The sequence below is a fragment of the Microcebus murinus genome, chromosome 6 (assembly GCF_040939455.1).
Source record: "Microcebus murinus isolate Inina chromosome 6, M.murinus_Inina_mat1.0, whole genome shotgun sequence".
NCBI lineage: Eukaryota > Metazoa > Chordata > Mammalia > Primates > Cheirogaleidae > Microcebus > Microcebus murinus.
Window position 1 is genome coordinate 29,552,032 of NC_134109.1, and position 23,151 is coordinate 29,575,182.

Below are 23,151 nucleotides of genomic sequence, written 5' to 3' on the forward strand. Positions count from 1 at the left end.
ATGAGTCAAGGCAATTTAGGCAGAAAACATGTGTCTTGCCACCAACCCATCAGTCAACCCTACACAGAACACGACGCTACACACAGGCAGCAGGCACAGCATTAATAGAGTAAATAACATGAACACACACATACTGTCTTCACAAATTTGTCACAAGGAAGCAAGAAATATTGTCATTACTAGTGGTCATTTCTCTAAGGAACTATAGCAATGGACAAGTTTGTTTCTAAAAATCAGAAAAGAGCCCATACTACTACCCAGAAAGTAAAAATTAAGCTCTCACAAACCTGTAGGAAGTTTTTTCCTTTCAATATAATACCAAACATGCTAATAGAAAGTTGTTCAGATCACATGACCTTTACATTTCCTATTCACCTTTAATAATCCATGGATTTACAATCCCTTGAATAATATAAAAAATATTTGTATTGTTTTCCTGTGTCTCAATAAAGCAACTCCCTGTATGAATTTACTTTAGTCAACTTATTAACAGCATCAACATTTATATATTTTATAATTTATTTCCTCCCCAAGTGTCACTTTCTCTATAAGACCTAGGGATCGAAGAAAAACAAATATTCTTTATAGACCATATCATGGGACAAGTAGGATATAAGATGCCTCATTTACTTTATCTAAATGGATCTTCACAATAACCGTCCTACTGCATGTTTTCTTCTTTCTATAAATGAAAAAATTTGAGGCTCATGGAATTTAAATAATTAACTTAAGGTCATACTGCTAGAAAGTGTTAAAGCTGGAATTTTAACCCAGGTCTAACTCCAAAGCCTATGTTCCTGCCAGCCTGGCACAGGGTCCTGCAGTTTGGGGTTGGTTAATATGGTAACAATGAATAAACATCTTTCTATTATTCTGTATGCTCCACTAATTGCTTAGCCTCATTCATCTATATTTTCTTTACAATTTAATAAGCATCTTTCTTAGAGATGGGTTATCTAAGAATTCTCTTGCAAAGCAAAGATTACAGAATTTTACACTCAAAGCAAGAACAATTTGAGAGCTCTATTTTTACAAGGAAAAGACAAAAATTTGCCATATTGATCATCCAAGAATATCTAGCCCAACATTGCCCATATGATTAACATAGATAGCACACAGTCTTACAGAATGCACAGAACTGAGCAGACAACTCAGACAGTGAAATGAATGAACATTAACTCTTTTCCTTATTAACATGCAATACAGTTAGGCTTAATTTTCACAAACATGCAAACATTAGGAAGGTGTATAATAAGAAGTAATTATTTCCCCAAATTCAACCTGTGCACAAATAAACTTATGTGCCATAGTTTCTCCTTTAAAATGAATTTTTCTTCCAAATGTCCCTATTTGAACTAATAGCATCAATGGCTTTCATTCGCCCAACATCAAAAACCTACTCATCTTTGACCCTCTACTCTCCTCCTAATTCCACATTCAGTCAGTTTCCAAGTCATTTTTAATTCAGACTCTTTAATACCTTTTATCAGTCCCTCTCACTTCTGAAAGGCATTTCCCAGGCTAGATTAGTGTCCTTTTTACCTTTTACACAGATACAGAAATATGCCCCCTTGAGCCTCCACTTTATCTTGGTAACAATCCCCTGGGCACACTAGGGCAAGACACATAATTCCAAAAAGATACTGATCTTACAATTCCCAGCACACAGGTTTTTCACAATTAAATTGCCTATAAGCCAACACTAAAATCTGGCTCCATCCAGCCTCTCTTCCCAAAATCTTACCTTCATCTACTCCTTGTAATTTACTATTTACTTTCCTCAGTTCTGTGCCTCTGCTGAACACATCTCATCACCTGGAATGTTCTTCCTCTCTGCTTTCCACATAAAGCAATCCCAACCACCCTTTAAAACTGAATTCAAAGACCACTCCTTCACAAGCCTATTCTGAGCTGTGTGGCCGGGAGAAATTGCCCCCTCCTCTGAGATTATATAACACTCTACATGCTCTACTATTTTGGAAATTAACGTTCTGACTCTATTACACTCAGTTGTGTATATCTTATATCTCCTACCAACTGTAAGCATATCTCATGCAAACATACTTCTGTATCTCCCATGGCATTCAGCCCAGACCTTGTACCTACTATGAGTTTGAAGAACTTAAGTTAATAAATCTTATATTAAGGCCTTTATACTGAAGGAAAATATGTCTCCATCTGCATTGCTTAGGCAACCTTTGGGTTTAAAGAAAACTAAATGGTATAATATTTTTCAAGTGTTAAATACCAAGTGTTCAAGTACAATAAAAATTAACTTATTTGAATTTTAGATCGAAAAAATCAGAGGATATGAGAAGAAAATATTCATGTATGAGTCAAGGCAAATTTAGGCAGAAAACATGTGTCTTGCCACCAACCCATCAGTCAACCCTACACAGAACACAACGCTACACACAGGCAGCACGCACAGCATTTAACCAGACGCCTTACTTTGCAGTAGACTATCATGTTGGGAGAACTCTCCTCTGGATCTGCAATCCCCACCGCTCTTTGATCCCCGGATCCCTGAGCCATCCTGGGTGACTTCACTCACGCTGCAAAAATAAATGAATAGACCATTAAGTCATGAAGGAATTATACAAAGACAGCTTTGAAATGCAAAGAGCTAAGTATCTTTTGGCAGATGTCATGAAAACAAAAAAAAAAAATGATATAATTTCTTATCTTTCCTCATTTATTTGAGAGGTATTAAAAAAAAGTTAGGGGATAATTGTGGTCTTACTACCCACATACATTCTTCTAATTCCAAAGCAACATGTTCTTTATTTTCAGCCCAGAATCATGTACCCTAGGAGTGAATATATGCTGCTCTTAAATAATCTCCTGAAGACAGATGAAGCCAATCATTTTGATGTTGATTTTGTCTTGCCAAAGCTCATTTTCTGATTAATTCTATGCATTAAAAATATGAATAATTTATTAGGGAAATGCAAATCTAGACCACAAGGAGATACCACTTCATACCATTAAGATGATTATAATAAAAAAATACCCTCAAATAAGTACTGGCAAGAATATGGGGAAAGCAGGACTCCCATACAATACTGGTAGGAATGTAAAATCGTGCAGTCACTGCAGAAAACAGTATTATGGTTCCTCAAAAAGTTGAATTACCAAATGATCTAGCAATTCTAAGTACATACTCCTAAGTACACTTAGAAGTACCACTTCTAAGTACATACTCAAAATAACTGAGAGCAAATATTCAGACAAATTCTTGTACACAAATGTTCACAGCAGCACTATTCACAATAGCCAAAAGGTAGAAACAACACAAAATGCCCATTGGTGGATGAATGGATAAGCAAAACATGTATATCCATACAATGGGATATTATTTAGCCATAGGAAGAAATGAAGGACTGATACTTGCTAGAACACACACGAACTTTGAAAATATTATGTTAAGTGAAAAAAGCCAGACACAAAATGTCACATATTGTGTGAGTCCATTTATGTTAAAGACCCAGAACAGGTAAATCCATAGAGACAGAAAACAGATTAGTAGTTGCCAGCAGCTGGGATGAGGATGGAATGGGGTGACTGCTTAATGGCTACTAGGTCTCCTTCAGAGACGACGAAAATCTTACGGAACTAGATAGAGGTGACAGTTGTAGAACACTGTGAATGTGCTAAATGCCGCTGAATTATACGCTTGAAGACGGCTAATTTTATGTTATGTGAATTTTATCTCCATTAAGAAAAATGAAGATATTTAATTTGGTCTTTTTAAAAAGCCTGAAAACAGTGACACAACAGGCATATGGAATCTTTGAGTAAAGAAGCAAGTTCCATTCTCGGTGTGACACTATATTAGCTGCATGACCTTGAGCAAGTTAAATAACCTATTGGGTTCCTTTTGGTTAATTTCCCTTTGTCAGATGCCTGCCCTGTGTTCAGAATCATGCCAAGGCACCCTCCTCTACCTTACTCTCATCAGTAAAATGTGAATTTCACCGGGTTCCTCACAGGAAGGGTCAGATAACCTGAGTGTGAAGGTATAGTATAAAGCCATAAAAGTCCTATACAAATGTTATCACTAATCTAAGAACCTGCCTGGGTTATTTGTACAAAATGTGCAGGCTTTTCATCAAAGAAACTTTTATAAATATCATACTTCACAGAAAAGGTAATTTCAATTTATAATAAAAAGTCAGGAAACATTTTATGATAAAGTAAGTTGGTACCAAAGGTCATTCCATAAAAACAAATCTGAGTGAAAGATAGAAGAGAAACAGGAATTTGTAATTTATGCTAAGAATTTAATTGCCCAAAACATCCCATTGAATAACATCGCCTGCTTTCTTCATCATTTATGAATAAGAATGTTTTAGAATTAGATTACAAAAAGAGATAAAGAGCATCATTCTATTATCTCTACCCACTATAATATCAGCATTTCTGTGAATATAGTACTACATGGAAACACTGATTATTATTCTAATCAGTGGCTTTTAAAGTTAAATGAACAACATGGTTTCATTTTTAAACAACTATTTAGTTGCCTGCTCCTTTGCCTTAATACAGAATATGACAGGACATGAAAAACAAAAATTGAGCCCATTAATGTGTGCTCATCTATCTATGTAACACAGCCCTTGTGGGTTTCTGCTGCTGTATTTTAAAATGAGCACTTTCACTTTAATGAGCGTATTATTCTCTTCCGCCTAGAAAACTGTGTTATCATGGCAAGGTTGGACATGACCTAGAAACAAACGTGTCAGCTCTCCCTGTGCCTATCCCTGGCCTCCCCCTCCCACCCACAGAGGCATTTCTGGGTGTTAAAGCAGGCTGATGTTCCAGGGTCTGGACTTCAAACTGCTCAAGTGAATGCGGACAGTCTTTATGTTAGGAATTTTAGTGAGTCTACTATTCGGTAGAGCAGCTTCTATTTTGGGTTCCTCTACTAACTCATTTTTGAAACTCAGACAAGCAATTTAACTTCTCTGTGTCTAGAAAGAATCATTTCTAAAATAATAACGTACCTATCTTCTAGTCCCTATGTCAACAGATGTCAGAGAGAACTGGATGTGAAACCTACATATGTAGGTTTAAATTAAATTCATTGACTGGAAGGCTGGGCCTCATGAAATTAAAGAACTAGATCACGGGTCCTCAAACTTTTTAAACAGGGGGCCAGTTCACTGTCCCTCAGACCGTTGGAGGGCCAGACTATAGTTTTAAAAAAAAAACTATGAACAAATTCCTATGCACACTGCACATATCTTATTTTGAAGTAAAAAAACAAACGGGCAAAAACACCCGCATGTGGCCCGCAGGCCGTAGCTTGAGGATGCCTAGACTAAATTTTCATTCATTACAATATGGTGTAAATACTTCTTTTACCTGGAGTACAATGGAAAGGAATAGGGGTGTTTTAAATTTTGTGGTAGAGAAAAAGAGAGTCTTCTTCATTTTAGTTATATTAACATATACTACGTGTACATACACATAATAAATAATCCAGGGACTTTTACTTTAATGTTTGAAGAATGTCGGTATTTTTTTCTAAAAACACATAGCTGCGTTTCAATGGAAAGAAAGTGTATTAATATTATTTTCCTATAACGACTCACGGCTAACAAAAGAGGAAAACTGAAAATAAGCTAAGACCATTCATTCCACAACCTCCAAGAATATAGCTTAGTGGTTACAAGCTGGCCTCTGTCATCAGATCCACATCTGAATCTGGGCTCCCCCACTTACTGGCTGTGTGGTCTGGGGCAGGTTACTTCACCTCTCTATGCTTTTTGTCCCCTTATCCATCACAAGCCACTGTCCCAGCACAGTGGAAAGCCCTCTGAACTGGGAGGCCTGGGTCGCCCGCTGTTCTGCAGCTAACTAGCTGTCAGAAGCAAGACAAGCCACGGCTAGTCTAGACCTCTGTGGGGCATTAGCTATAAAAACCAGCATCCTTAAAGTTCCTTCCGGCTCTAATCTAGAACCTCAGAACTTCAAATGTCTAACTTTCCTTCAAAGGCTCTCACCAGAATTTTCCACGCCACCCCTCTCCACCATCGCTGCCTACCTAGCCCTCTCTTCTATTCGTGGCAGTGCTCTCAGCTGAGCGTCTCAGAGAATCCCCTGTGGGACTCAGAGTCCCTCCCCACAAAGCAATCCCTGTAACACCGCCACGCACCACTAGGTTCTGCGAGACTGAACATTTACTCTCTGAGCAAATGTACTGAGCATCTACTTCCACGAGGCTTGGTGGGGATACACAGAGAAATCAGACACAGGTGCTTTCCTTAAAGTACTGAGTCCAGTAGGGGTAACAGACATGTCCCCAAAGAGGACGTAGTAATATGTAAGTGCTCCATTATGACGGCACAGAGCAGGAGGAGGTGACGACTCAGAGGGGAGTAGAAGGACGAAGAGCCACTGTGGTAGGTGGACTTTGCCGTTTGTTCCGCCCAGGCTACAGCACACACAGGCATGGAGACTTTCCTGCAGCCCCAAGAGGGGTTCAGCACCACGCTAGACCCTCCGGAGAAAAACACCAGGAAGATGATCTGATCTCAAAGAGATGAAGGGGGACACAGCCAAGAGTGGAGGGTGAGCGAACAGGGACTGGCACCTGTCTGAAAGGACAGGACTTCATTTCCTTGTGTATCAGGGATTTGCCCACTAGAAGGCCAGTTCTGAATAGGCAGGGGCTTTGTCGCTGGGTTCACCCTCCATCTGTGGCACCTAGAACAGGGCCTGGCACATAGTAGGTACTCATTTATTTTCAAATGAATGATGGAACTGATAAGATTCCACCAAGATGCAGTAGACACTTTCTGGAACATTCATCTGGATAACAAGCCATTAAAACTGGCCCAAAATGAAGACCCTTTACCAAAAAAGACCCATGTGTGGAATCACAAGTGAAGGTTGTCCCCAGAGTTTATTGATATGGGCCAGCCCTAAACTCAGGAATTCATGAGCAGTTTAGTAAGAAGGACTACACGGGGAAGGTAGAAAATACAGTGAGGGGAGACCCTGTGACTAACAGAACAATTGAGCACCTGTGAAACACACAGATTAGTGAATCCTGTGAAAGTGAGGACTGTGCCTGCAATTTATTCCAAACTTACCTGGCATTTGTAACTGGCAGTTATAGCACATGCCTGCTGTTTTCTTTATAGCCCAGCCCCTCTGGAACAAGCAAAGCCTAGGGTGTAGCAGACAATGATGCTGAGCAGAGCTGGAAGGAAGGGGCTTGATGACATGGAAAAGGAATCACATGGCAGCGCTGCCCGCACCGAGGACATTGCGTGGCCTTTGGCAATTGGTGCTCCCACCCTAGACTTCCAGCTCCTCACCTAGAAGATGGGAACCCTCTACTAGGCAGGGTTGCTTTTAAAGAAGTCATGCAAACACCCTAGCATAGACTGAACATAGGGACTGACCAGCGGTCTTGTTCTAGGCCAGTGTTTGGCAGAGTGTAATTTCCAGGCCACTGGCACGAGGATCAACGGCAAAGCCCACCCCAACCCTCACCCTCCAATGTTCTGACTCCTGCATCTGAGATGGAGCCTTCAGCAGTCTGACCACATCCTCAGGTGATCCTGATGCAGAGCTACAAGGAGGATGACTGCAATTACCCCACAATGCCACTAAAATCATCGTCACATGCAGCTAAAAGCCTGAAACATCATGCCTGCCACTCTTAGTGCCCAGCCCTCAAAAAGTATTCAGGGAAATGTCATGTAAGAGAGGTAATCACACCCTGACTGTGATATAGTCTGAATATTTATGCTGCCAAACATGAATTTCTGTTGATATTTTATCCTCTCCTCCATGCTATATCAGATTCACATTGTTTGCCCCCATCCATTAAAATGCAATGGATTTTTTTTTTCTGACATCAGCAACATTAAGCACTTCAGAAAAAAAAAATTTACAAGATGTGTGCTAGCTCAGTAGTACAAGCTTGTTTATATAGCTCTAATCTGACTGAGTGGGCAGGAATCTCGAGGGGAAAGAAGGAAGAACAACAACCCTAAATGACAAATAACTCTTTCTGTTACAGCAGAGTCTGCCAACTTGACATTTCCTATATACTCAAAGTTCAAATGCTCAGTGACAGATTGAGTGTCTGTTTCAGGTAATAAACCAAAGATCCTAAAGCAAGGCAATAGCACTCAACCCCTAAAGGCTGATTTTGGTGGCATTGCCAGGCACCCAGAATTTTACTGGGTTATAATCACCTGATCATTTGAGGACTTCAGTTAGAATGCAATGGTTCCTGAAAGCCTGTCCAAGGAACTGAACCAGACCAGTAGCCTCAGAATAAACTGGGGGAGATTCTAAATACACATGTTCTTCAGCAGGGCACTGTGTCTCATAGCTGTGCTTTAGGAGGCCAAGGTAGGAGGATCGCTTAAGGCCAGAAGTATGTTGCCCTGCCTGGGCAACATAGTGAGACTCCATCTCTACAAAAAGTTTTAAAAATTAGGTAGGCATGGTGGCACATACCTGTAGTCCCAGCTATTCAGGAGACTGAAAGGATAGGATCATTTGAGCCCAGGAGCTCTAGGCTACAGTGAGCTATGATCCACGACATATGGCCACTACACTCCAGCCTGGGAGACGGATCGTGAGCTTATCTTTAAAAAAAATTTTTTTTAATTTTCAAAAATAAATATACATATTCCTGACTCCCATGCTCCAGAAATCTAGTAGGGGTAGGGTAATCCCTGGAGATTTATAGCTTAACCATTCCCCAGGTGATTTGGAAGTGTAGCCAGGTTTGGAAACCACTGACCTAGATTCCATAGAGCCTGTCTTCCCTTCACCTGCTCCCTTCATCCCATCCCACATTGCCTAATGTCTGAGCAGACAGGCTGATGCGGGGCTCCGTTAGCTTCCCTTGTATTAAGGCAGAAACTCAACATAATGGATAAAACAAAGGTCCTGGGGTCAGAGAACTGGACTTCAATCCTGGCTATGCCATTTCAGTGCTATAAGGCCACGAGCAATATACTGAGCCTCTCTGGGCCTTGGTTTCCTCATCACTAAAATGGACAAATACTAATCACCCTGCTGCAATGGCTCTTGGCCTGGTCTGCTCAGTACAACCACCTGGGCCGCTCTGCACAGCCACCACAGCAGGTGGATGTTATTCCCAATCTATTAATACATGAGAAAATGAAGGCTGGAGAACTTAGGTAACTTGCCCAAAATAACACAGCTTGTCCGCCAAGGAACTAAAACTCAAACCCGAGACTAACTCCAATGCCCACGGTCTTTCCAACACATCAGTGAAATCCAGCAGGTCTCTAGTGAAACCCAATATGTAAAATATTTAGTGCAAATCCTGGTACACAGTAGGTCCTCAACGAATCCGTGTTTCTTTCATTCACTTCCTAGTTTATCAGTGAAATTGACTTCTCCCTATCAATCCTACCTTAATATAAACAAACACAATCCTAAATTGCTACAGCTGCCTGACAGCCTAAACAAATAAGTCTACCAAAGCTGCTTATAAAGAAAAGTATTTTACACTCCCTCTGTTAAGCAAAGGTCCTAAAAATTGATCTGGGAGGGAGAGGTGGAAAGTCGGCCACATAATGGGATGTGCTGGGCCTGGGAGTCCTATTGCTCCAATCGCTGCTGGAAGTGCAGGAGCAGCCAGATGCCACCCAGGCATCCTCTCTCCCCCGGGCTCTGAACTCCGTCCGCCCTGCTCTGGACAGCCGCAGCCCTGCCAACTCCCCACAGACCCGTCCCACCCTTTGATCTTTTCTTCTGTAAACAGTATGCCCACTGTGTCCTTCCACCTCCTCTCTGAACTTTGACCTTCTGTGACCTTCATGGAAACTTGCCTTCCCCTGAGTACATCCCCTCCCCTGCAGCCCAGCTGTCCTCACCCCATATATCTCAAGAACAGGAAGTAGGAGAGGCATCCTCCCGGCTCTCCGGCTCTCCGCTGCTGCTCCGAACGATTTCCCTCCCTCCTTCTGACACAAATCCCTACTGGGACACTCAGGCCATCTGGCTATGCCACTGTCTACCCGTCCTCACTGCTGTTTTCCACCTCCTGCCTGCTTGTGCCTTTTCATTTCCTGAAGACGCCGGCCTCCAGCTTTCAGAGGTTTTCTTCTCCATCCATCTCAGTGACTTTAACACCAAAGACCTACCTGAAAAGCCAGCTTCTCAGTTCCTCGTTTCCCCACCTGAACCTTCTTCCTCCTCAGCCGCCACCTCGCGTCTCGTCTCACACAGGATGGCCACATCCTGAACCTCGTCATCACCAGTGTCTGCATCCCCTCGGCGCCCGGTACAAGCATCGCCCACTCTGTGCGCCTTTCCTCCTCCCAGCCCCCTTACTCCACGCTCTCTACAAACTTCCTTCAAACTTATGTAGACAGTCGCTCCACTGAACCCACAACGTTTTCACTGTCCATCACCACTCCTCACTCTGCCTTCACTGTCTGCTCTCACGGGCTCCCTCGTTACCCTCACCCCCAATCACTCCCTGCAAATACACTCTACTGCCACACCTCCCCCTCGCGGTGTCACACTACCCTCGCAAAACTCCATCATTGATGGAACCCACACAGCCACCAACTCCAAGCTCACATCCAAATGGATGAATGCTTTGGGGTGGGGGTAAAATCACACAAACAGGCTGACCACCTGCATTTTAAATTCATGACCACAAACTTTAAATGAGTAGTCAACACTGCCTGCCAAACCTAAAATGTTTTCCTACCAAGCTTGCTTTCTCCCTTTTTGAATTGGCTATCTCCTATCTTTTTCTTGCTCAGACTTAACACAAAGTCTCCGTTGATGGGCTCACTTCACTGAAGAGGGTGAGGGGTGGTGGCTCATGCCTGTAATCCCAGCACTTTGGGAGGCTGAGGTGGGAAGATTGCTTGAGGCCAGAAGTTCAAGACCACCCTGAGTAACAACATAGTGAGACCCTGTCTCTACAAAAAGTTAAAAAAAAAAAAAATCAGCCTGGCACAGTGGCACATACCAGTAGTTCCAGCTGCTCAGGAGGTAGAGGTGGGAGGATTACTTGACCCCAGGAGTTTGAGGTTGCAGTGAGCTATGATGATGCCACTGCACTCCAGCCTGGGTGACAGAGCAAGACCCTGTCGCTTAGAAAACAAAATTCACTAAAGAAACAGAAGCCAGCAGAAGGCAAGTTCCTCATCTTCAGACACCCTCATCTAAGCCACCATGTTCTCTATCTTCCCCTCTTTTATAGGGAAAGTATTACTGCATTTACTAAAGGGAAGTTCCTCCATTTTTGCCCTTACTTGGATGGTTACAGAACATTCCTGTTCACCTACACACCACTGCCACACCCACAGGCTCCAGTGTAACAGTGGATTACAGCTCAAAGACCTCCAGGACACAAACTCCCTGAGGAGGAGTATTTAGGGAAACCTAAAGTCAAGAGAGAAGACAAAATGACACTGGGGGGATTTGAAGCCTCTGGCACAGACAGCCACACCAAACACTAAACATAGCCCAACTCCTAGCCAGATTAAATAAAACCTCACACTAACCGCCTATCTACCTCAGTTCCTATTACTCAATACATCATGTCTGGCTTTCAACAAAGAATTACAAAGCATGCTAAAAAGCAAGAAAAAACACATTCTGTAGAGACAAGCAATCATCAGAATCAGATTCAGATATGACACAGATGTTGGAATTATCTGTGTCATTAACAGACAGGAAATTTAAAATAACTATGATTTAAAATGTTAAGGGTTGTAATGGAAAAAGAAAATGGTAATGAAAGCAGAAAGACAGAAACTCTTTTTAAAAAAAAAAAAAAAAAAAACTCCTTTAAAAAGGAAATGCTAAAAATCAAAAACACTGTAAAATGAAGAATGCCTTTCCTGGGCTCATTGGCAGATTCAAAATGGCCAAGAAAGAATCAGTGAACTTGAAGGTCAACAGGAAATTTCCAAACTAAAAAGAGAGAAAATTAAGAGAAAAATTAATTTAAAAAAAAGTTCAAGAACTGTGGAACAATATGAAAAGGTATATAACATAATTGTAATCAGAACTCCAGGAGGAGAAAGAGAGAAAGGAGAAGAAATATTTGAAGAAATAATGACTGAGAACTTTCCAAAATTAATGACATACAACAAACCACAGATCCAGGAAGATAAGAAAACAACAATCAGGATAAATACCCGCCTCCCACCCCCCCCCAAAAAAAACACACCTAGGTATATCATATTCAAACTGTAGAAAACAAAAGACAAAGAGAAAATCTTGAAAGAAGCCAGATCCTCACCTATAGAAGAACAAAGATATGAATTACAGAGCTCTTCTCATCACAAGCCATGCAAGCCTGAGTGTGGCGTGAAATACTTAAAATGTTGAAAGAAAAAAAAAAAGACACCCACTTAAAATTCTACATCTAGTGCAATTATCCTTCAAAAGTGGAGGAAAAACAAAGACTTTCTCAGGCAAGCAAAAACCGAGGAAATTCATCCCCAGCAGACCTGCCATGCAAGAAATGCTAAAAGTTCTTCTGAAAGAGGAAAATGATATAGGTCAGAAACTTGGATCTACAAAAAGAAAGAGCAAGCATCCGAGAAGGAATAAAAGTAAAATAAAATCTTTTATTTTTCTTATTCTTAATCTAAAAGAAAGGAATAGACCCTTTTGAACAATGTTCATGAGACAGGAGAAAATATTTTCTAAAAAGATTAGTATATCAATCCTAACACAGAGCTGCAGAACAGCCCTTGACAGTCACCTAGCTCACAGGTTGCTAAACCAGAGCCCGTGGGACACATCTAGCCTGCTGCCTGTTTCTATATGACCTGTTTGCCAAGAATGGTTTTTACATTTTTTAGATGGCTGAAACAAGTTCAAAGAAGAATAATATTTTATGACACATGAAACTGTATGCAATTCAAATTTGTGCCTATTAATAAAGTTTTACAAAAAAAAACCCCACCCATTTGTTTATTCATTGCCTATGATCGTTTTTGCACTACAATGGCAGAGTTGAGTAGTGGCCCACAAATCTCAAAATATTTACTGTTGAGTCCCTTACATAAAAATGTTTCCTGTCCCTTGAACAAGTCCAAGCCTTTATTCTTCAGAGGATGACAGACAGTAAGGCCTGGGGAGGTCAAGCTGTATTCGAATGTGATCTGCTGGTTAGTAATACGGCCAGCATTAGAATTTGGGTCTCGAGATCCCAAATGCCTCTGCTCTCTCAAGAGGGGACTGACATATTACAAGGATGGGTTCTAAGATTATAGCTTCTCAGACTACTGACTGTAGGGACTGCAGAAGTAAAATCTTATTATTCTCTTATTTCACATGAAAGATTGTATGACTGCTAGAAAAGAAGTGGGAGTGACAGAGAAGCTTTGCCAATTTCTATACACAAGAAGGGGATGACTAAGAGATGAAGAGGATGACATGTTCCCAGGGGACCTAAGAAGAAAAGCACTCCAATTGGCTTTTTTTTTTTTTTTTTAAGAATGTCAGTTTTATTTCTTGGGATCTCATTGTTTTCTTTCTTTCTTTCTTATTTTTAAAGAACAGGTAAAATCAGTATGTTTATGTCCTAAAACTAGGCATTTAAATCTAATGTATGGCGTGTCTCACTATGCTTCCATAATGTATACATTTGGAGCAGCAATAGGCTTTTCCTCTTCTTAAGATTGCAAAACTTAACAAAAGAAAGATCTGTTCACAAAGCTCACCAGCCAGAAGCAATATAGGTCAAAGAAATAACAATTGAACAGGTTCTTGGGGGTTTGTTTTAGTTTTACTCATACCATGTAGATGGAAGACAAAAATAGTACAATTAGAATGTACAGTATCACTTCCTACAATGAGGATCTAGCTTGTTACAGATCAACTCTTAAGAACAACTGGAAAAGGTGGATAAAATATATATTTAAAAAAGAGCTCCCAAGGCAATGAGTACACATGGGATCAAGATCTAAGAGAAAGACAGGTACAGAGGTGAGCCTGATATTCCATGAACTATTGCTTTAAGACATTGAGCCAAAGTCAACAAATTGAAGAGCATTCATGAAAATATTCTTAGTCAATTTTGCATGTAAGGGAACTTGCTTAATCTGTCAACGGTTATTTGTAAAACACTTTCAGCAACCATAATATCTAATAGTCAAACTCTGAAAACTTTCCCACTGAGATTAGAAATGAGACCAGGATACTCACTATCAGCACTTCTATTCCCCATTATATTAGAGGTCTTAGCCAATCAAAAGGCATGAAAATGAATAACAAAAGTCGCGGTGATTAGAAAGGAAAAAGTAAAAAGTGTTTTGCAGGTAATTTAATTGTATACACAGAAAATTCAAAATCATCTGCACAGAACTATTAGAATTAATAAGTTAATTTGGCAAAGTCACTGGATACAAAGTCAATAAATAAAACGGTATTTTTATTTATTTATTTATTTATTATTTATGCGGTATTTTTATATATCAGCAAAAAAATGAGAAAACATGTTTTTCAAAGTTACCACTTCTAATAGCATCAAATAACTTCAAATACTGGAAATATATCTTTAAAAATATGTGCAATACTTTTACAACATAGAGGGACACAAAAACACTAACAGAAATGAAAGATCTAAATAAATTGGAGGGATCTACCATATTAATGGGTTGAAACAGTCAACACTGTAAAGACATTAATTTATTGCCAATTTGGGCTAGAGAGCTAATCAAAATCAAAATCCTATCAAACTATTTTAAAAATTACACAGTAATACAAATGGCTAAGAATAAGCAAGCTACTCTCAAATAAGAACAAAGCTTGAGTACATACACTACTAGATATCAAGACTTATTATAAAGCTCATGTAATTAAGACAGTGGGACATCAGTATTAGGATAGACAAATATAAAATTAAAATGGACTAGAAAACCCAGAGACAGATCCACATATGTAGGATCACCTGATTGATAACAAAGATGACATTTCAGAACAGTGGAAATGAAGAGATCTTTAAATAAGTGGTGCTGGGTTAACTGGATATCCATATGGAAAACAAAATATATACAGATGTATTTTCCATGCCATAGACAAAAATCAACCCCAGGTGGATTTTTGACCTAAAGATAGAAGGCAAAACAATAGAGCTTCTAAAAATTAAAATAGAGTAGCTTCATAACCTTAGGGTAGGCAAAAATTTCTTAAGCGGGTACAGAGAATAATAACCATAAAGGATGAGATGGATAAACTGGATTATATTAAAAAGATCTACTCTTCATCAAAAGGGAGTAAAAGGCAAGCCACTAGATATGAGAAAAGATATTTTAAATACATATCACTGGTAAAATTATTTGTATTAGGAATTTGTTTTTTAAAAGACTCCTACAACTCCACAAGAAACAGACAATCCAGTAGAAAAATAGGCAAAAAACTTGAACAGGCACTATAAAAGATGAATAAAAGTGGCAAAAAAATGTTTAAGAAGTACAATATCATTAGTCACCAGAGAAATGCAAATTGAAACCATAACGACATACCGCTTCATACCCACCAGAATGGCTAAAATTCCAAAGTTAACAATCCCAAGTCTTGCCAAGCATATAGAGAAACTAAAACATTCATAAACTGATGTTAAGAGTACAAAAAGTACAACCACTTAGGAAAACTCTTTGTAAGGACCTACTAAAGCTGAACATATGCATACCCCATGACCCAGCAAACAGTCTTGGTGTATACCAAACAGAAATGCATTAGTATGTGTACCGTGAAACACACAGAAAATGTTCACAGCAGCACTATTCAAATATCCCTAAACTGGCCAACGTTCCAAATGTCCATCAACAGTAGATGAATAAATAGTTTGTAGAATTTCACAAAGTAAAATGCTGTACAGCAAGGAAAAAATGAATAAACTATTGCCATGCATCACAACATGAATGCGGTATATAAGAATCCAGAAAACAAAAAAGAGTACATATATATGTAGGATTCCATATATATATTTCATATATTTAAAAAGCAAAAAAGCCATAGTGTTGGAAATCAGGTTAGTGATAGCTACCTGGGAAGCTAAAGTGAGAGGAGGAGTGCTTGAGCCCAGGAGTTCATGGCCAGCCTGAGCAACATAGCAAGACCCCGTCTCTTAAAAAATAAATAAACAAACCAGGTTAGTGGTTACCACTGGGGAAAAGATGGTGTGTATTTACTGGGAAGTCTCAGGAGGTGGTTTCTGGGGGAATGGTAATATTCTATTTCTAGATCTAGAAGAGAGAACATGGATATGTTTACTGTTTGAAAATTCATTGAGCAATGATTTGTCGACTTTTCTATAAATATTAATATATTTAATAGAATTGTATGTTTAAATAAGAATAGTGCAAATAAAGGCAGATCTGAGAGAAGGATACAGCATATCTGGTCCTTAAATTGATATCTGAGCCATCTCAGGTACAAAAGTGCTACAAAGCAGAGTTATGGTTGCAGGGATAGCAAGGGGGCCAGAAGGGGCGGTGTCTGTCACCACTGCACACACTTGCCCCTGTGTTTGTGCAGTTGGCACAGACGAGAAGCAATAATCATTGAATGAGAGCACCAGCACAGAAGTGAAATGAGATTTAAAATATACAATTAAATGAATGCTTCACAATACCTTCCAAGAGTTGGAAAGTCTTCCAACTCATAAAACATTTCAGAACTCTCCCAAAGACTGAAATGCTGTGCATTTGTTCTTAATAACTTTCTACTGCCCGACGAATAAAATACAAAGTTCTTCAGCAAGTATAGAAGATTGAGGCAGTTACTGTTTCTCATTGCCTAGTATATTTTCCTATCAAACTATCTTCTTCTAGTAGAGAAAGACGGATGTGTAAACCGTCCTGGCCAGAGTGCACCTTACCACTCGTCACACGGATTGGACCAACATAGCCACACGACTAATCTGGACCCGAGTCCTTCCCTGAGACTGAGATAGGGACACTGGAAGAAAGAAAATCCCTTCCCCACGAGGTGACTGTATTGAAAGGATGTCAGGTGGGAATATTAGTGACCATCTTCTTTTTCTCAAATGTCACAGAGGGAAACAAGGTGACAGGTAAGAGAGCTGATAATGTCACTTAAGTCCCTGGATCCAGCCTCACCTGAATTCTCAGACATAGCTGGATACATTTATTTTTGCTTGAAATATTGGATTTTTCTTGGGTTCAGTTGGGGTATTGTTGTATGTGTGTGTGTGTGTGTGTGTGTGTGTGTGTGTGTGTGTGTGTGTGTGTTCTGTCTGCATCCAAGTGAGCCCTCACTCACCACCATTGTCATCACAATTATCTTATGTAAGTGGCATTCCAGTCCCTCCCTAGGCTGGCCCCTGTTCAGTCTTCATATCTCCAACCACAAGGCCAGTCTCAACCACAGAAAACTTTCCCAAACCAAGACTTGCCAATAAACAAAGATCGACTTAAACCTATTTCCAAATACAATTTCGACAGCCTGATGGTCACTCCTGTTAAAGATAATTAGAAAATACCAGAAACTGGGGATTTGAAACAGATTTTTTAAAGGTGGTTTTTAAGGCAGAGGGCAGGCAGGGAAAGTGGTTTTTGTATAGAAGCTTTTGAAAGTTAAAGCAAACCCAAAAAGTGAAAACCTAGAATTGACACATATGTTTTGGCCTGACATTAAAATACCCTTTGCATCGGGGCAAGGTATCTGCGGACTTCCTAATCAGTCATGCCCAGTTAGTTAAATAAAGTTTATCCCAATATGTAACCACTTTACCCTTGAGCCCCAGGGAGCCCCAGCCGTCAGGGGTCAACTTCTCTTAGGCTAAAAGCCTGAAAGGCATTGAACTCCTGGACAGAGAGCCTGACATGGGGCAGGGCAGGAAATGTCCATTTGCATGGGAACTGTGCACTGACAGCAACAGGGCAAAACCGCCTGTGAGCATTCCGCTGCTGCGGAGTGATGTCCTGGGAAACAGGGAGAAGTAACTGGAAGGTCATCGCAGCACACCCACTACTACAAACATAACATGTCACTCACAACCTACTTTTGTTTTCTCATTTTACTTTCTGTCAATATGACCAATATTTATTAAACAGTTTTACTTACAACCTAGATTTCTCCCCTATCCCTGTTTTCACTAAAGTTTTAAGTTCAACAGCAGGGTCTTCTCCTACCAGAAAGGTTTTTAAGGACCTGACTCTCCATGGGGTATTAAGTATTCTTTGTACGTTCCTTATACTTTGTCACCTCTATCCTTTTATTTACTCTGAAATGCCCCAGGCACACCCTTGCCACCCCGCTCCCCCTGGTCCCATCTCTGCAGGCCCCAAACCCCTCGGTCCTCCAAGGTCTAATTCATCCACTCAGCCTCTTCAGCGAAATCTCTCAGTGGGAAGTCCTCTTTCCTCTCTTCTGTTTACATGTGCCTTGCTTTACCGGATTTTGTCTCTCCATCTTTTTTCTCCCACAGAATTTTAAGTTTCTTGAACATAGGAGTTATATATATATATATGATCAGTCATCATCCAGAAAAGGGTCTTGGGGAGGGAGACAGACATATTGCCTGATATGGACAAGGAACAGGGAAGGGCAGTGGAGACCATAGTCACCTGTAACCTGGGGTAGGGAACCTCCCACCTCCCCAGCCCATGAAGAGTTGAGTAACCCAGAGCTTTGTTCCAGGCACATGCTCTCATTCAGTAATGCCCTCAATGCAACCACCGTTTCTCAGCCCTATTCTGCAACTGGGAAGAACACAGATCAAGAGTATTAAGCTACTTTGTCTCATGTCACATACCCCTGGCTATAAGCAGAAACCAGCAGTCAAGCCACTAAACCAGTGGTCCTCAATCTTTTTGGCACCAGGGACCAGTTTCATGGAACACAATTTTTCCATGGATGGCAGGGGGGGGGGGGTGTGCTGGCTGGGGGTGAGGCGGAGCTCAGACGGTGATGCGAGAGATGGGGAGCAGCAGTAAATACAGATGAAGCTTCGCTCTCTCACTCACCACTCACCTCGTGCTGTGCAGCCCAGTTCCTAAGTTTCATGGAAGACAATTTTTCCATTTTTCCACAGACAGAAAAGGGCTTGTTCAGGCATGGCCTGGGGGTTGGGGACTGCAGCCCTAAACTACCTGCTATACTGAAAATGAAAGTGCCTTTCCCTAAAAAAAAAAAAAAAAAAAAAAAAGTCTAAAATATAATCAATAAATTTATTTTTTGTGAATGTGTCCTTTCTATTTTGACCAGCTGCTGAATCAGTCTTTGTATTAGGATGTATGGTCAGCAAAACAATATAATGGCACCTTCCTGCTTGGTTTGGAATCTGAACACAATAGCACTTACATAGCAGTATAAGAGGAAAAATACACTGGACATTTTATTTAAAGTTGTCTTGTTTCTAGAGAGGTCACAAATATATAAAACACAGCAGCTCAAACAAGTCTTTCTCTTGGCTTAGGCAGTACAGAACTATGTAATATTTTTCTAATTAACAACTAATCATTAGTTGTTAATGATTTAAAAATGGATGAAAACATAGCAACAGGGCTTTCTGAGCAGCACACACCTTTTGCTTTAACATAGTCCTTCCCTGTCCCTAATGCCTTCCCAACCTTGAGGTCCAGTGCTAGGTGCCGTTCATCATCACACATGGATGGCCGTTTTGCTTTTAAAATAAAGGAAATGCTATTTGGTAGCCACATCTCTCTCTAAATGGGTCAGAGGGCCCTCTATTTCAAGAAAAATGGGTATAAATGTATTTCCTTCTGGGAGTAAAATCACACAAACAAAGCATGTTTTGATTGTATTTGAAAAAATACAACTTAAGTTACCATTATGAAAGAAACTCCACTTGTTTCCCTCATTTCCTTTACCTAACTGGTCCTATCGTTTGAGTTTGCAATCTATTTTCTAATGCTTTTTCCTTCATTCATTCATTCCACAAATAGTTCTTAAACAATGACTATGAGCCAGAATCTGTGACAGATGCTTGAGCTACGACAGGAAATGAAACAGCCCCTGCTCTCATGGAATGTATATTCCAGTGGAAGGAGACAGACAATATGTAAATAAATGCATAGAATGCAATGTCATGGTGATAAAGCTATGATCAAAAATAGAGCAGGTAAGACAATAAAGAGCAATGAGCAGGAGTTATTACTTCAGCTAGGGTAGTCTGGGATGGCTTTGACTATGAAGATTGTAAATATTACTTCTTACTCTAAAATCAAACAATAATTGGTTTAAAAATCAATTACAGTCACGCACCACATAACATTTTGGGCCTTTTCTGTGTTTAGATGTGTTTAGATACACAAGTATTTACCATTGTGTTGTAATTACCTACAGTATTCAGTACAGCAACATGATGTACAGGTTTGTAGCCTAGGAGCAACAGGCCAGACCACACAGGTTTGTGTAAATACACTCTGAGATGTTCACACAACAATGAAACCGCCTAAGGATACATTTCTCAGAACACATCCCGGTAGTTAAGTGATAGATAACTGTATCATCGACACCTCACACATGAAAATCTTGCTGTTATCCCTCTCTTCACCTATGAAATCTCTTCCTATTTCCCAAAGCTTGTTTCTTCCAGAGCTGATGATAAAATGCCCTCTCTCTGAACTAAACTGTACTATACTTACTGTCTTCATCATCTATTTGTTGCCAAATCTTGTAAAATCCCATGCATTCTTTCCTAAACTGTCACTTAACATTCTTTATTACTAATTTTCTGTTTATTCCTATCATCTCTCCAAGACAGCTGAAATTATCTCAAGGGTTAGGTCTCTGATTATTCCCTACCTTGTGATATAGGAGAGAGATTCAAGACTTTGGGGTCTGATAAGATCTGAGTTTAAGTCTTGTTTCCTTTACTCAATGACCATCTGACCTAGGGCAAGTGGTTGAACCTCTTTTCATCTTCAGTTTTCTTATTTGTAAAATGGGAGTTATACCACCCTTAACTCCTGTTAAAGGACTTTGAACTACAAAAAGTTTTACAAAGGCTGATGTTATTTTGTAAGATCAGCCCACCACTATATGACAGATCCATAGCTTTTAGGTTGAGCAACTTTTTGTTTGGGCAACCAATTTTTATCAAGCACTTACTATGTGTGTGGCCTTGTGCTAGGGATGGAGATAAAAAAAATATGGTCAAAAACAAAACAAAACAAAAAAGCTAGACAAACAGACCACAGCCCCATTGGGAAGATGAAGGTCCCACTATACCATGGATCTGAAGTGGATCTAGCCAGGTAAAATCAAGCAAGCAATCAGAATGGGGGTTATAGCCATTTGCACTTGCATCCACACCCATACCAATCCACGCTTCCACACCCATACTAGTCCATCCCTCCTCCCATTCACTCCCACCCATAACGGTCACTCTGCAAGTCAACAACTCAGCAAACATTTACCAAACTCCTACTGTGTGCCACGCACTATAAGAAATACAAGGGAGGCCGGGCGCTGTGGCTCACGCCTGTAATCCTAGCTCTTGGGAGGCCGAGGCGGGCGGATTGCTCAAGGTCAGGAGTTCAAAACCAGCCTGAGCAAGAGCGAGACCCCGTCTCTACTATAAATAGAAACAAATTAATTGGCCAACTGATATATATTTAAAAAATTAGCCGGGCATGGTGGCGCATGCCTGTAGTCCCAGCTACTCGGGAGGCTGAGGCAGAAGGATCACTCAAGCCCAGGAGTTTGAGGTTGCTGTGAGCTAGGCTGACGCCACGGCACTCACTCTAGCCTGGACAACAAAGTGAGACTCTGTCTCAAAAAAAAAAAAAAAAAAAAAAAAAAGAAATACAAGGAGATAGAGAAAAAATAAAACATGGGCTTGCTCTGGGTGTCTAGCATAAGCAATACCATTATAGCAGCAGTCTCCTCTTTTTCACATCTCTTCCTGCTGCCGATTAACAGCCTTCAGCCTCAAGGAAACGAAGGCATCTTTGGCTACCACAAAGGAGTTCTTCTTCACTCTGCCTTCTCCTACTTAGAGTTCGGGGCCACTTGCTTTCTGCAAGCCTCCTCAAATCCCAATATTAGAACTCCAGAGCAGGATTCTCTAAGAGACTTGGGAGTCCCTCAAATGCTAGACTGATACAGCAAGAACTCAGGAACAGAAAAATGAAGCAACAATTACCCTGAAACAGTTATTTCCCAACAGACTCAATATCAAAATTATTAGATAACAGAACAGATACTGTGGAGTGACAGTTCCATCTTCTTAAGTAATTATGCCTCCTATGGCCCGTATTCCATACAGGATCCTGTGTTCTCCTCGTGGTCAAACATACTCAAGAAGTATATTTTTTATTGTTATTTTACAGATGAAGACATTGAGGCTCCAAAACACAATTAACAGTGTGTGTAAATGCTTGTTGTGCTACCTTAAGAGCAAACAATAGCAGTTCTCTGTCTGGGCTTTGGGCTAGCCACATCTCTGTGAGTGCAACACAGTGCCTTGGGTACCTTCAAAGGAGTGTCACCCACTAGCTCCCATTCAGGCGGGAGACCCTCACCTAAGAAAGCTCTGAGTAATGCACACTTCCACTTGGGCAAGAAAATGGCCTCTCAAAAGGCAGATACTGGTGAATAGGGAATATGTACTATTGTACTATGCAAAAATTTAAAGGTGACCTTTCCCTTTGATGGTTTTACCAAACTATTTACAGAAGCCAGACAGCTAGCCTCCACAACAACTCAAATGAGCATCTACTTTGTTCATATTCAAATATTTACACATTTTTAAAGTCTCCATAAATAAAAAATGGGTGTTCTTTGTGCATTATGTTTCTACCAAAGTAGAAGGAAAAGGTTAGTTTTCTATTCAAAAAGTAGCCACACAAGGATGACTAAACATCCTCACTGGGGTATATTAGTGGGTGAGAATCTCCTAGATATCAAATATACTCACTCCATATTAGTAGAGGGGAGTGGGGAAGCACAACATCCTTTGCTGTCAAGAGGCGTAGATCTGATTTCTGATGCTGCCACTTAGTAGTTTTGTGGGCTTATGTAGGTTAATCTGTTTCTCTAAGTCTTAAGTTTCCTCAATCATAAAATGGGGACCTATCTTATAGAATGGTGGTAGGGCTCTAACAAGCATTGTTCTGTCTTTTTCTTGGTGGGAGGGGGGGACGGTGGGGGGTGCCATTGCTTGCTTTACCTGCT

At 40.4% G+C, this 23,151-nt stretch overlaps 1 protein-coding gene across 5 annotated transcripts in view; it reads right to left on the reverse strand.

Moving 5' to 3' along the window:
• The window catches only part of RGS6 (regulator of G protein signaling 6), a 520,723-nt gene that overhangs the window by 493,388 nt on the left and 4,184 nt on the right, over window positions 1–23,151 (reverse strand). For all 5 annotated transcript variants that reach the window (XM_076003888.1, XM_076003890.1, XM_076003889.1 and 2 more), the window contains exon 2: window positions 2,452–2,555. In XM_076003888.1, coding sequence (XP_075860003.1) covers window positions 2,452–2,535 — 84 coding nt within the window. In that variant the 5' untranslated portion in view covers window positions 2,536–2,555. The remainder of the gene's footprint in view (window positions 1–2,451; window positions 2,556–23,151) is intronic.